This window comes from Aythya fuligula, chromosome 2 (assembly GCF_009819795.1).
Source record: "Aythya fuligula isolate bAytFul2 chromosome 2, bAytFul2.pri, whole genome shotgun sequence".
NCBI classification, from domain to species: domain Eukaryota; kingdom Metazoa; phylum Chordata; class Aves; order Anseriformes; family Anatidae; genus Aythya; species Aythya fuligula.
In genome coordinates this window covers 54,557,064-54,571,331 of record NC_045560.1, presented here as the reverse complement: position 1 = coordinate 54,571,331, position 14,268 = coordinate 54,557,064, and the positions used below count along the sequence as shown (strand labels likewise).

The window sequence follows — 14,268 nt, the reverse complement described above, 5'->3', positions numbered from 1 at the left end:
CTGATAGCAGCAGATGCAAAATAAGAACATAATTTTATATCTCGAGATGGTTCTCTAAAAAGCAAAAAAACTGCTTAGTAAACAAAACCCTTTAAGTCCCTAATAAAAATATTCAAGTCCCTAATTATCAAATACAGTTTTCTTACTTTTGAATAGCTTTTAATGCCATAACTCATGATTGTTTTATATGCTAGTAGATCCTGGTATACTATCAGAAATTTATGGAGAAAAAAAAAAACATTTGAAGACTTGACTTGCCCTTCCTATTCTCTTTGCCGGCAGGTGGCAATATTGTATATGCTGCTCTACCAGTGCTCCAAAGCAAGAAACGTGTGCATTGGAATCAGCAATTCATTTTGTATTTGACTGCTCCACTTCTTGTTTTATTTTTTTAATTATTATTATTTGAATTATGTGCAGTTACTGAAGATTCAATCTAAATCTTACTTAAAGAATTATAACTTTTCTAGTTTGTATTTTACATGCGCATGTGTTTCTTCTGGGGGAAAAAGAGAAAATCCTGTTAGCTTCTTTAAAACACAATTTCAGTGAAGAATTTCAGAAACTCCAGATTCACTTTTGAAATAGGCCAATACAGGGACTTCGGTATGGCTTTTCAGTTGTAAATTAGTGCTTTTCTTTGAGTATTTTTAAAAAGGCAACACACATAGTCTTTGAAACATATGCAGTTCTCTACAATGATTCTAATGTGTATATATGTATAAATACTGTAGTATACACAGAAAATCCAGATATGGTTTTCCCAGGGTTCTGATGTGTTATTCTTGTTGTTGTATTTTTTTGTTTTGTTTGCTTGTTTGTTTTTCATGTGAGAACATATACAGTGAAGTTCTGAAATGCTTTCTTTGTCTGAACCAGATATTCCATATTCCAAGCTTTTGTACCTGATACACTTTTAACATGGAGTGTGATACATGTTTTTAATATTAACGCACTGTGTTGCAATCCAGAGTTTCTTCAGAGCTATCAGTCCTCTAATCAGTTAAAGCAAGGTTTGTCTATAAAGACTTTAAAGTCAACACACTACTGCAGTATATATTTAATTATTTCTGAGTAATATAAATAGAATCATACAATATTCTGAGTTGGAAGGGACCCACAAGGTCCAACTCCTGGCTCCACCCAAAAATCAGACCATGTGTAGTGCTGTGACCCTGTCCTTGGGAAGACTGAGTGCCTGACCACCCTCTCAGCGAAGAACATTTTCCTAATATCCAACCTGAATTGTAAGACGTAATATCACAAGTGCAGCTCCACTTGCATAAGAGGGCACAGCTGTGGTTACGCAACCCCATGCCGTGCACAAGGCATTCCCACATACTCCCAGCCTGCCCCAGAGGCCTCCTCCGCCATCTAAATAGGAGACCAGGCAGTATGCTCAGGCACTGTTCTCTGGACTGTTCACACTGCTGAAGTGCTAGCTTGCACCTTGCTCTGTTTTGAACTACCCTGTGTAGATGTCTCCAAGACAGACTTTTGGCCTGGTCCGTGGCTCTCTTTTATTTAGGATTTATAGATAAAAATATTGTCATTAACAGTCTGGGCAAACATAGATACACACATACACACCAGCCCAGGAGACAGGATTATTCTTGATCGTAGATAATACATCATATAACTTTACTGTATGAAATAATAACAGAAGAAAAAATAAGAGACTTAAGTAATTAACTGTGAGCAACACCTAATTTGACTTAGCACAGTAACTTTGACCCTATTTTAGAGTAATAGTTAACAGTGTTTATTTCATTGTTTACTCCCATTTCAAATTTTGAAGCAAAGAAGCATTTTTAAATTATTTTTATTTTTCTTAAAGAAAGCTGTTTTGCTCATCCCTATGTGCTCATCCCTGTGGTTTAAATTCAAATTATTAAAAATTCCAGCAGATATTTTTGCCTCACGCTAAGCAATTTATATGTTAACTTTTTTATCTTTATGAACAGCAAAACTGTTAATTCCTGGCAATATTCCCTGACAGCACATAGTTTCCATATAAACTTGTGGGAGAGCTGGTAGATTTTGGCCTGTTTGAAAGATGTTCTGCAACAGAACAAATTTATGGTTAGAAATATTTAGAATAGTTGTATGACTCTCAAATTAAGATTTCTGTTATGGTTAAATAAAAGCAGAGGATTGGATTTGAAAGCTCCAATCCACATATGTCCATACAGTTAATTTTCATGATGAAATAACTACTTCTTACACCACATTCAACTTCATAAGTAATAGGATCTGATAGTTTGAAGAAAAATATTTCAATTTGTTATTATATAAAATATTTTTTATATTTCATAATTGATTAATAAACTACTTTCTATATATGGAGACAACAAAACAGGACTACAGTTGTAGTCCACTGTTTATTCAATGATGAGGATCTTACAACAACTACTTTCTGTGGAGTAAGACAGGAAAATGACATTCCTACAGAATTACTTAAATAATGAGCACCACCTCTTTTTATCATCTGGTTTAGAAGGATTTATTTTTGTAATATATCCTTTAAAGAGTGGGCTATTAAGTATTGACTGCTGTGAAGAGAGAAATTTATAACAGCTTGCTGACAGACTCTACTGATTATAAACTGAGCCAATGGAGTCCTTTTCCCTGACCAGACTCACCATTTCCTAATGTGTTGAATACTCTTCCTGAACTCCGCAGATGTTAAATAATACACATATATAATATTATGTATATATATATAATGTAATATAACATGTTATATTATATTACATTTATATTACATTATATATATTATATAATTATATATATATATTATATTATTTGTATTTTAAAAGTTCAACTTTAGTGAGCTGGGCTGTCAAAACCCATTTGGGAAGTGAGGCTTGACCCTTTTTAAGCTGAAAAGAATACTCAATACCTTATTCTTCATGCTAATTGTTCAAAATGCTAATTATTATATGACTGGGTTGTGGTTTTTTTGTTTGTTTGTTTGTTTGTTTTGCACAATTGGCCTACATCTTTATCACTCTATGTTAAAAAATTAAGAAGTTACAAGTCTGTTTTGTGAAAGCCCTAATCCTTTCAGTGTGTGCTGATACATGGACAGTCATACTAGTGCAGATCTAACCATAGTGGCTTGAATTGCAATGCCCTCAACTGAAGGTTAGCACCATTGTAGCTGAGATGCTGCTCACCATCTCTGTGAGTGTTCTAAACTCTCTCTGTGAGACACGTTGTCTAAAATTCCTTTCAGATATGCTCTGCAATAGAGCTTTTGCACTGACAAGGACTTTGAGGGATCATCTTTCCTGTTATGCTATGTCAGCCTTGAAGGTATGAACCCCAGTGAGGAGCAGTTTAGCTCTGATAATTTATTAAACTGCTCCATCCAGATGTGCAAGTGGCCTAAAAGTGCATACTAAAGAGATCTTAACAAGAGAGATCTAATGTGAGTTACAAATAGGAAAATCTGAGATTTCTGATCCTCCAAAGTCATATATGGTCATCATGCAAGAAGTAATGGAAAATTTTATTTCCAAATATATGTTGACACCTTGGTGGTCTTGGCCAGTAGGACTTTTCTTGTGTCATGAAGAGCATGGCTGTCACATCTTTAAGATGTGCAGGGCTCTGTGTCTTTCATTAAGATAAAACTTCTAATGATTTTGCTAGGTAAAGTGACTTTGGGATCAAACTGTTTATCTCTTCAGTGGAAAAGAAGTCTCAGGAGAGTATGTAAAGAAGATTTCTGCTGATGAGGATTGAAATCCTGGAACACAGTGGGAATATGATCATCAATTCTAAAGAGATCAGGATTTCACCTAAAGAGTTTTTTTTTTGTAGTTGCTTTTCTTAATGAATTCCTCATACTGACTGTAAACTTGGGATAATATGAACACAGTAAATGTCAATGTTAATAAAAGTCTGTGCTTTTTCTTAATTTCTGCTACAGAGGAGAGCTTTAAGGACAGCCTCTGAAAAACTCAGGAATCGTTCCTCTTTTTCTACCAATGTCGTATACAACACTCCTGGAACTCGAGTAAACAGATACATCAGCCGTTTGATAGAGGCCCGTCAAACTGAGTCTGAGATGGCTGACTTGAACTTCATTACCCTGAAATATAAACAAATTGAGCGTGAAAATAAAGTAAGTGTTTTTAAAATTATTTTTACTGATTTCATTGACTGTGAGCCAACTAGCATTTTTTTGCTGTTGTTTTTTTAGACAATATTTAAATTCTACTCACTATCTTTAAGTAATCTGATGGATTATCTTTTAGCTAAGAAGGCCAAATTATCTTCACCTTCTATGGAAGCACTTGGAAGGGAGAAGAAAGATCAGTATCTTTCTACTCATCAAGCTTCTCATGCTGTCTCATGGTGATGTGGCTGCCTACTTATTCATTGGCTATGAATGGCATTCATGGAAGGCAGGATGCTTCCCTCTGCATATGTAGCCTGATGTGGATTGATCCAATCCATCCTATAAAACAAAGAAAAGCTTAAATCTCTGGGCAAGGTTCTGACCTCATACCAGTATAACTGTGCTGAAAGTGGTGGACTTCCTCCAGAAGCACATAAATACATATATAGGAAGAGTTATCAAAGTAGAACTGTTTGTTCCTACCTTTTATGTTTGTTTTTTTTAATTATTATTATTATTATTACTGTTTTGTTTCAAAAAATAGAAACATTTGGTTTATTTGTTTTTTTTTTTTTAAAAGCAAAAGTAATACAGTTTTGGATTAGTTTGGTGGTAACATTTAATTCATTTTTCCACTGCAAGTCACATCATAGTCTAAGATACTCTGTGAGTACTATTTGAAGATAGAAGTCTGTGTGCCCCATTGGACCCATTTTTTATTTATTTTTTAAAGTCTTGAGCTTTATCTTTGATTTCAGGTTCCCATAGTGTTTATTATTTGATTTTGTTTGCTTTTGAAGTAAGAACTTTATTTTGCATATGGCAGGTGAAGTTTACTGAAGGAAGGGAATATTTTGATTCAACTGTATGGTGTCTTTTGGGAATATTTAGAACTTTAAAATTGTCTTTCATATGTTTAGCTTTGCTCGTGTTTGTTTGTTTGTTTTTTCCTTTAAATTGCAACACAAGGTTTAAAAAATCCAAAACTTCCTGGAACTGACTTTTTGTTTGTTTGTCTGTTGTGTTTTTTTTTAATTCAATTAATGTGTTTTTCCAGGCTGCTCTGTATTTCACACTTGTATATGTTTCAAATTAGACATGAGAATAGCCATTATGACAGTAGTATGTGTATTTTATAATCTTAAACTAAATGCTGTAAACTCTGTTCCCTGAGAAAATACTGTATCTTGCAAGATGCAGTATATTATTCCTATACTAGCATCACAGGGTTAGAGTATGTGGAATCATGGCTTCAATTTCCTTTGATTTTAACTGGCGTGTGTGTATCTCTACTGAACTGCTTGCTTTCTGAGGTTATAATCACATCCTAGTCAGGAGTGTTTTTGTGTAAATTTAGTGTTACTCTAACAGATAGAACTGAATTCTAGCTTTTTATGATATAAATGAGGTTGAAATTTGGATCTTTCTGACAAAACTCTTCTGTTATAAGGACTGTAGCTGGAATCAGGGACAATAATTGCTGAAAACTGAACCTAATCTCCCAGTAGCACTTGCCTCCAGCATACCCATCAGTATCCTATCCTGAGTGTTTGAGGTGACAACGCTCCTTGAAGGCAGTACCAAGGGGTGGAGGAAGGAGGGATTTCCCTTCTGCTTTGAAATGACTGGCTCATTTTTGTACCAGAAGATAAACTTATGCCTGGGTCTAATGCAGATTTGACTAATTTGAGGGTGAAAACTAAACAGCTAGGCCAACAAAAAACTGAAAGAAGGCTATCAAGCAAGATCTTGCATAGACCTGCCTCATTCATTTTTTGTGAGAATTAAACAACAATTATTTGTATGTTTGCAAAGTGGGAAGAGACTTGTTCTATTTTAGTTTATAGCTCTTTCTTGCTGAGAATGGTTAATTGTGGGTGGCAGGGTTTGTATAAAATGCTCACTGTCTTCATTTCCTCCTTTTTCTAACAGTACCACCAGCTTCAGGATGAATACTTCACCAGTGCTGTAGTTCTCTCACTAATTCTAGCTGCCTTATTTGGCCTTGTCTACCTTTTAATAATACCACAGTAAGTTTCTGTCTTTTGCTATTATAATTTGAAGTTGAACATCTTCAAGCATCCTGCACAAAATCAAAACATTCCTGTCTCTGGAAATGACAATAAGCACCAAAGCCAGTAGCTGCTCAAACAGGGGATTGTCTGTTGATCTTTCCTCAGACTATCTCATCTATTTATCCAAATGACCCATGATATAGAATCATTGAATGGCTTGGGCTGGCAGGGACCTTGAAGATCATCTAGTTCCAACCCCCCTGCCATGGGCAAGGACACCTACTGCTAGACCAGATTGCCCAAAGTCGGCCTTAAACTCTTCCTGGTATGGGACATCCAAAATTTCAACGTCATTGATACCTTATTTAAAATGGTTTCTTCCCTGGTCTCTTTCGGTTTTGATGTTTTCTTTTCTTTTGTTTTGTTTTCTTTCTTTGTGGAAAGATTTATTTGGAAGTTGAAAAGACCAAGATCTGCTAAAGATTTTTAATTTAAAGGTTTTCTACACTGCAGACACAGATGTTACAGCAGCTTTTCTAAATTTGTGTTGGCTTTGAACTAGCTACTTCAAATATTGATGGAAACACTCTTACCTGAGTTGCAGTCTGGGCTGCACTAAGACAGATATAACCAAATATTGCGGGTGAGGGGAGGGGTGTTGGTACTTATTGTTAAGTGATATAATGTAGTGATTAATTCAAGTTTTGCCAGTTCTATGTAAATGCTTACTAAAGAAAAAATATTAGATGTAATTTTCAAATCTACAAGTTATAAGTAGATGTAATTGTTTCCAAGTTATAAAAAAAAAAAAATAGTATTTTTTTTCTAGATGAGAATATCTAAACATTGAAAATAATCTTCACTCACTTTTACTAATTATTAGGATTTCAGTGGAAATAGAACTGGCCACAGAGTAATACTTTTGAAAATCCAATTTTGAATCCAATCTTTCATTTTCACAAATCTCTAGTCAGAACAATGCTTACTCTTATATGGTTCTATTGTTTCTAACTGAAAGTTTGAAAGTAATCTTTTTTACTTTGATAAGTCACCATATAATTTTTAATGTGATACCTGTCACCTGAAGAATTCAAAATCACTTACAAAAATCATGTAGTTTCCATACTAACAACCTCTGTCGACTGACTGGAGCACAGTTGAAAACACCTTCACCTACTTCTGAAGTAAGGCCCAGCTGCATTACATAGCAATTTAAAGCAAAGATAGACAGAGCATTAGTGTCATTGAAAGTAGAATGAGTTTCCAAGAATTGTGTACTATGGTAGTTGCTAACATTTACAAAAAGTAGGAATCACTTAAAAAACAGATAGACAGATATTCAGCTTAAGCTCTTGTATAACAGATGTGGAAACACCAGACATAACTACTGCATGCCAGGAAAATGGACTGGTTCATCACTGGGCCAGTTAGAAAAGCCTCTTACTGAACAGTCGCAAATTCTCTCTTCCAGTGTGTCTGTGAGCAGTGGCTTTAGACAGCAAAACTACAAGCTTGCCCTGGCTCTTTCCTTGCTGTGACAGTAATGGAACCATGATGAGCTAGACTAAAACTCTGGAAGTATCAGAAAATTTCTCCTCTCCACAAAACTTGGAGTTCTAAACTACTCAGTTGCCAAAAGTAGTTGTAAATATGACTAGGAATGCAAAAGCCAAGAGAAGACATGTCATGTGTTACTACGGTGGAATAGGTGATAATAATGGTGTTTGACATGTATCACAGTATTCCAAGAAGGAAGTTCAAAATCTAAAGACAATTGTTGTAAGATAGTCACTTGCTGCGTAAAAACATAAATGCAATAGGCTTGACATTTTCACAATTTCTGTGTTCATCTCAGCAAAACAGCTAAGGACACAATTATATCCCTAGTTGTGGTTGGTGGAAGAAAGTCTATGTTTCTGTTGACTTTAGCTGTTCAGTTATGGATGCACACATATAGCATAACCACTAAAAACCTTGATTATGAACCTTGCTAATATCTTATGCTGGGTTGAATTATAAACAAAAAGAAAAGCAAAAACAGCAGTGTAACCCTTTGTTACTGGTGCCAATCCAAATATCTGTCAGGGTCCCACTCAGCACTTGTTGTCTGTTGCTGCCTTGAAAGACATTGTCGCAGTCCCCTGCATCTTCTTCTTGCATATTATATCCTAAATACATCTTGCATATTATATCCTAAATACAAGACAGTTATCTTAAAATGTAGGGGAGTCTGCTATCTATTAGTACTTGTATTTAGAATCCACATTATGACAGCATCTAGAGTTCCTTCTTGGTTCTAGATAAACATACTATACAACAGCATTTTCTCTGTTTGGGTATTGATAAATTCTTACATAAATTCTTATATGAATATTAAATCAAAATCAAATGTTGAGATGTTTTACTACAGAATAGTGCTGTTTTTCTTCTACTGTTACAAGAAAACGTAAATTTTTCAAGATTAAGGGCAACATACATGTTGTTTTCACAAGACTAGAAAGGAGGGTATGAAGATCATTCTATGTTGCTGTTATATGGCCTTGTTCCATGGCTGGCATGGGGCCAAGCTGCACTTGAACATAAATCAAAGCACCAGCTCTGGTGGATTCATTTTTGCTAGGTTGCTCACATCTATAAAGTACTGTTCCAATAACACTGGCTTGCTGGAGGATGGAAGCTCTTGGCCTGTATCCCTCTTCTCATTTTGAAAGACCAGAAGAAGGAAGATTTAAGTCTTAATTATAAGACTTACTACAGCATCTTTGCAAAAGCTAAGATTTTTCTTACCATTTGAGAAAAAAAAAAATCAAAAGAAGGGAATTGCTCTGTGTCAATAGAAGTGAGTGCTGTCCATTCTGATTTTATTTGACCTGTCCATTCTGATTTTATTTGACTTGATAAGTAACAGGTTTGACTAGCCTCTGATTTCAGAATCTTTGAGAAGGAGAGATTAGAAGGGAAAAGCACCAGGTAGCTGTTACACAGCTGTCAAGGCCAAATAATTGGGTTGCACTCTCCACTTTCCATATCATCCTGCATTAGTCTAAAATTAGGAAGCGTCTCTCCTGACACCCTGTAAGGGTGACTTTTTTAGATGATTTGGTCTCCTTGCTGTGGTCAGAGTGGGTACCATGTACAGGAATGTTTACTGATTTCTCATCCTTGAGAGAAGTGTATTTCACTGTGAGTTTTTTCCCTACAATGGTTAGCTTTACAGTAAGGGTGAGGGAAGAGATCCTCCAGCACTCATCCAACACCATTTCAGAAGGACGCCTGTGCTGTTTGTTCTCATATCTACTACTAAGTTGGGTTGAATTACTTTTACTGTATTTTGCTTTTAGGAGTACCATAGTCCTTGTCCTCCTGGTGTTCTGCATATGCTTCCTAGTTGCTTGTATAATGTACCTACATGTCACACGAGTACAAGTAAGTGATTTAAGAATATTTTATCATTCCTTCTTTTACTGGCTATGCTTTGTTTGTCTTTTGGACTATGAAGCCATCAATGCACACTTGATAGCATCAGAGTCTGAAATCTGTGTGCTTTTCAAGCTTATTGCTAAGTAACATATTAGGCACTCCAAATCATACAAAATGTTTCACTTGAATGTGGACCTAAAGGTATCCATGAGTAATTTTTGAAGCAGTATAGCATTCAGTGCCATTAATGCTATTTATTTTTGTTTCTTTGTTTTCTTCTTTGCTACATCTTCACTGAGTACCTATCACCGTCTGAATCATTCCAGTGCCCAGATGAACGGCTGCTTTCATCTGGCATTTTCTGACAATGAAGCATGCTATTTTACCTTCCATTGCAATTGGTATCTAAATATAAAGTGCTGCTAACTTCCCCTGTGTTTTTAAAAGGTTTCTTGTCAAAGCGTCAACCACTTTGATTATAACATACAATGTTTTGCACATGCAACCTTTGGCTTTTTCAAGAACTTTAGAAATTATTAATCCTCCTGCATTACATTTTCACAACAGTAATAATGAAGAAGGACATTTAGCTGTTGTAGGCAAGAATAAGATCAGCCAGATCAGAATAAGACATCTAAAGACTAATTTTCTGATGAAAGACTATTTTAGTGGTTTAAACCATTTTTAAAGACATTAATTAGGAGAATACATACAGTTAATCAGCAGTAATTAACATACACTAATTTTTTAGTTGAAAATATGCCCTTTGGCAGGAGGAAAGAAATTGTTTTCATGGAAACATAAATAGTATGTTAGCAGAGTATCTGGTACAGAGCAGATTTTTTTATAGACCTACACATTTTTAGGGGAGTAATTTTGATGATCTCCTTTGTTTCATAAAGGCACAGTAGTCTAACATGTGTTGTTCTGTGTATGAACAGTAAACACAGATGAGTTTGTAGGAAATTGCTCCTCTTTATGCCATTTCCCTGGAACTAGCACAAACTTAAGGTTAGTTCCAGCACTCCACAGGATTTGAACTTCAGATTCCTCTAGAGATCCAGTATTTTACAGGACCAAATCCAGTATTAGAAAAATAAAAATACATAAAAATTCTGAATAGAACAGTTTGAAATTTTGTGGAGAAGTTTTCTCTTGTATAATGAATAAAAGTTAACTAATATACTATGTATAATGAATATAGAATTATGAACTGGGCACTCTGTAAATTGGTATTCTGGCATTTATTTGCTATTTTACATTTGACAAGTGACTTGTGCATCTCACTCATAAAATCACTATAATAATGTTGAACTGTACTGGTTACCTAGTATTTAGGAGATCTGACAGTAAATCTTTAGTTAATAAAAATCCCACAAATAAAACAAAGGAAATGAAACACAAAATGCTTTATTGTGATGAAAGAGCAAATTTCAAACTGACCAAAAGTCAGAAATATAAAGCTTTTATGTGACAGTCAGAACTTTCATTCAGACATCTTACACATTACCTTTTAAAGTTTTATTTTCCTTTTTAACCTAGTAGCCTACCATGTCAACAATTATAACATATATAACACACACACACACACACAAAAAAAAAGTCTATGCAAATGGGTCAGGACCCATTGATTTTGAATCTGTGTTTTGCTTTGTCGTTATTAACCATGCAGCATTATCTTCAGACTATGGGAATTCCCAGCATTTTATTATTACTGTTTTGACCACTGTAACTGATTCCATTGCAAACTGAATTAATGATATATATATTTATATATTTATTTTATATGAAATCATTATAAAGGTATTTTATTTGTGTGAATAAAAATACAATTCTTGCCTCATATATGCATAGATTTTGGTCTAGATGGGTGGACACCTTGATGGGTAAACAAACAGTCTGGATGATCAGATTCAGAGTATAGTGGTTAACAGGTCACACTCTACCTTGAAAGCAGTAATATACCAGAATATTTTATTGATGCTGACTAATACTTAAACTGTATTCAGGTGTGACTAATTAACTCAAGCCCATCCTGTTCTTACACAAATTTACTATTTATATTACATCAAATGTTCCCCATTTATGCTTATGTGTGCTGAATCCACACTGAAGCCAACATGTACTCTCAGATCACACAGGGGTTTTATTTTTTCTGTAATCATTGTATTTCCATGTTTTGCAGCCCAGATGAAGTTGATTCATCTATAACTGTATCAGACTTTGAATTCTGTGTTCACACATACAGAGGAAATACCTCTCCATATGTAAAAGGAAGGCGAAACATTTAATTACATAATTTCTGTTGTGCCGAGGCCACAAAAGCTCCTCTGTGGGTACTATGGTGCCTGCTGGAAACTATGCTTTTGCTGTTGGTGATGAGTTGAACATCTTTAATTCAGGAATTGTGACTTTCATTCAAAAATTATGTTTTTGCTTGTTTCATTTGATCTTAAGCCAAACCCAGTCTCAGCCCACTCCTTTTAAGGGACACAGGATAGTTCCTACTCTTTAAACTTGATTCTTTCATACACTTGATTTTTGCCCCTTGAAAGGAAGGGGCAAATGGAGGAATGGAGGAAGTCCCATGGTCTGAAATAAGTATTGTGGATCCCCTAAATAATAGATGTCCCAAATGTTCTCAGTGCAAAGGGAAAAGAAGGAAAGCATCTTTTGGTGAAAACAAAGTGGATCTCTACATGTGGTGGTTTCACACCGAGGGCTATCCAAGCTCCACCAAACCAATCTTTCACTCCCTCTCCTCAAGAAAACAGGGTGAGAAAACATGATGAAAAAAAAGCTCAAGGGTTGAGATAAGAACAAAGAGATCCCTCACCAATTACTGTCACAGGCAAAACAGACTCAGCATAGGGAGAATAATGTTATTTATTGCCTATTACTAAGAAGAAACTAAAAGCAAACTAAAAACACCTTCCACTGCTATCTCTCTACCTCTATATATCTATATACCTCTAAATACCTCTGCATATCTCTACATACTCTTCTACCTCCTCCCCCTGAGCAGCACTGGTGAATGGGGAATGGGGGCTGTGGTCAGTCCATAATGCTTCATCATCTGCCACTCTATAATGGTCAGTCTCTGCCTCTGTTCCAATGTGGGGTCCTTCCCACATACAGTCCTTCCCAAACTGATCCTATATGGGCTTCTCACAGGCTGCAGTTCTTCAAGAACTGCTTCAATATGGGTCTATATCACAGAGTGAAGCCCTTCAGGAATGGATTGCTTAGGTTCCCCATGGACTTCATCTCCTGCCACACCACCTGCTCCTGCTCCTCCATGGGCTGCAGTTCTGGCCCAAAGTCTGCTCCTGAGTGGAATCTCCAGGGGCCGCAGCTTCCTTCAGGCTGCTTACCCCTGCTGCAGCATGGGGTCCTCCATGGGCTGCAGCATGGAGATCTGCTCTGCTGTAGTACACCACAGGCAGCAGTTGGACAGCCTACTCCATCATGGGCTTCTGCAGGGTCTGCAGGGGAACTTGTACTCTGGCAACAGGCAGCAGTTGGACAGCCTACTCCATCATGGGCTTCTGCAGGGGAACTTGTACTCTGGCAACTGAAGCAACTCCTCACCTTCTTGGTCACTGACCTTGGTGTCTGCAGGGTTGTTTTTCACTCTCTCCCATCTGCTGTTGCACAGCAGTTTGTTTGTTTGTTTGTTTGTTTTTCTCTTTCTTAAATCTGCTCTTGCAGAGGTGCAACCAATGTCACACACTGGCTCAGAGCTGGCCAGTGGTAGGTTCCTTTTGGAGCTGGCTGGAACTGGCTCTTATCTAACATGAGGCAGCTTCTGGACTCTTCTCACAGAGGCCACTACTCCTCCCCCCACATCAAATACCCTGCCACATAAGCCCAGTACGGCTGAAACAATCATAAGTACTACACCCTAACAGACTTGTTGCTTCTCTCACACTTTTTGTCACTCATTTCATGTATGCTCCACAGCAGTGAACACTTCATACTTCAGTGTTGGAATTGGGGTAAAAATGGAGATGAGCAAGAGATTCACAAGACACCATTCCACTAAACATTTTTGTTCTCTGCTGCTCTTTCTGCTCTGACAAATTCAATATTTTAAATGTGTCCTTATAATTAAAACTACCCTGGCATTTAATGTGACTATTATAGTAGAAGACACAAATAGCGCTGAAAGATTCCTTGCTACCATAGTATGTTCTCTTGAATCACTATTTGTAGCTGATAATTTACAAGGCAATATGTGTTTTGGGTATATTCCCTATGGGAAAAAAGTCAAATGCCATCACAGATTACTGTTTGCATTATGAGCAGGCAGCCTACTAACCTTTCAAAGAGTTTTAATTATAATAAGAAATAATATATCATAATAACAATTTCAAATGTATTACACCCAAATGCAATTATCATTAAAACACGCATACACAATTATAACTGCATGCTTGTTTCATAATTTACACTGCAGGAAAAATTCTCATACCACTTTGTTCACTGTAAAAAGGTTACTAAACAATAGTTAAATGTGTTTTAAAATATATTTTTAAAAATGGTTATCTATAAATCTTTTTTTTCTCTTCCTTAGTGTTTTCCAGGGTGCCTGACAATACAAATTCGTACCATTTTGTGTATTTTTATTGTGATATTAATATACTCTGTGGCTCAAGGATGTGTGGTGAGTATTTAGATCAAATATTGCCTAATTTAATATTA

The 14,268-nt window shown here is 36.0% G+C and overlaps 1 protein-coding gene across 1 annotated transcript in view; it reads left to right on the top strand.

Annotated features, from left to right (window-relative positions):
- ADCY1 (adenylate cyclase 1) overlaps window positions 1–14,268 on the top strand; it is a 155,519-nt gene that overhangs the window by 118,867 nt on the left and 22,384 nt on the right. Inside the window, exons 9-12 of the mRNA XM_032183180.1 lie at window positions 3,938–4,132; window positions 6,062–6,159; window positions 9,486–9,570; window positions 14,141–14,230. Coding sequence (XP_032039071.1) covers window positions 3,938–4,132; window positions 6,062–6,159; window positions 9,486–9,570; window positions 14,141–14,230 — 468 coding nt within the window. The remainder of the gene's footprint in view (window positions 1–3,937; window positions 4,133–6,061; window positions 6,160–9,485; window positions 9,571–14,140; window positions 14,231–14,268) is intronic.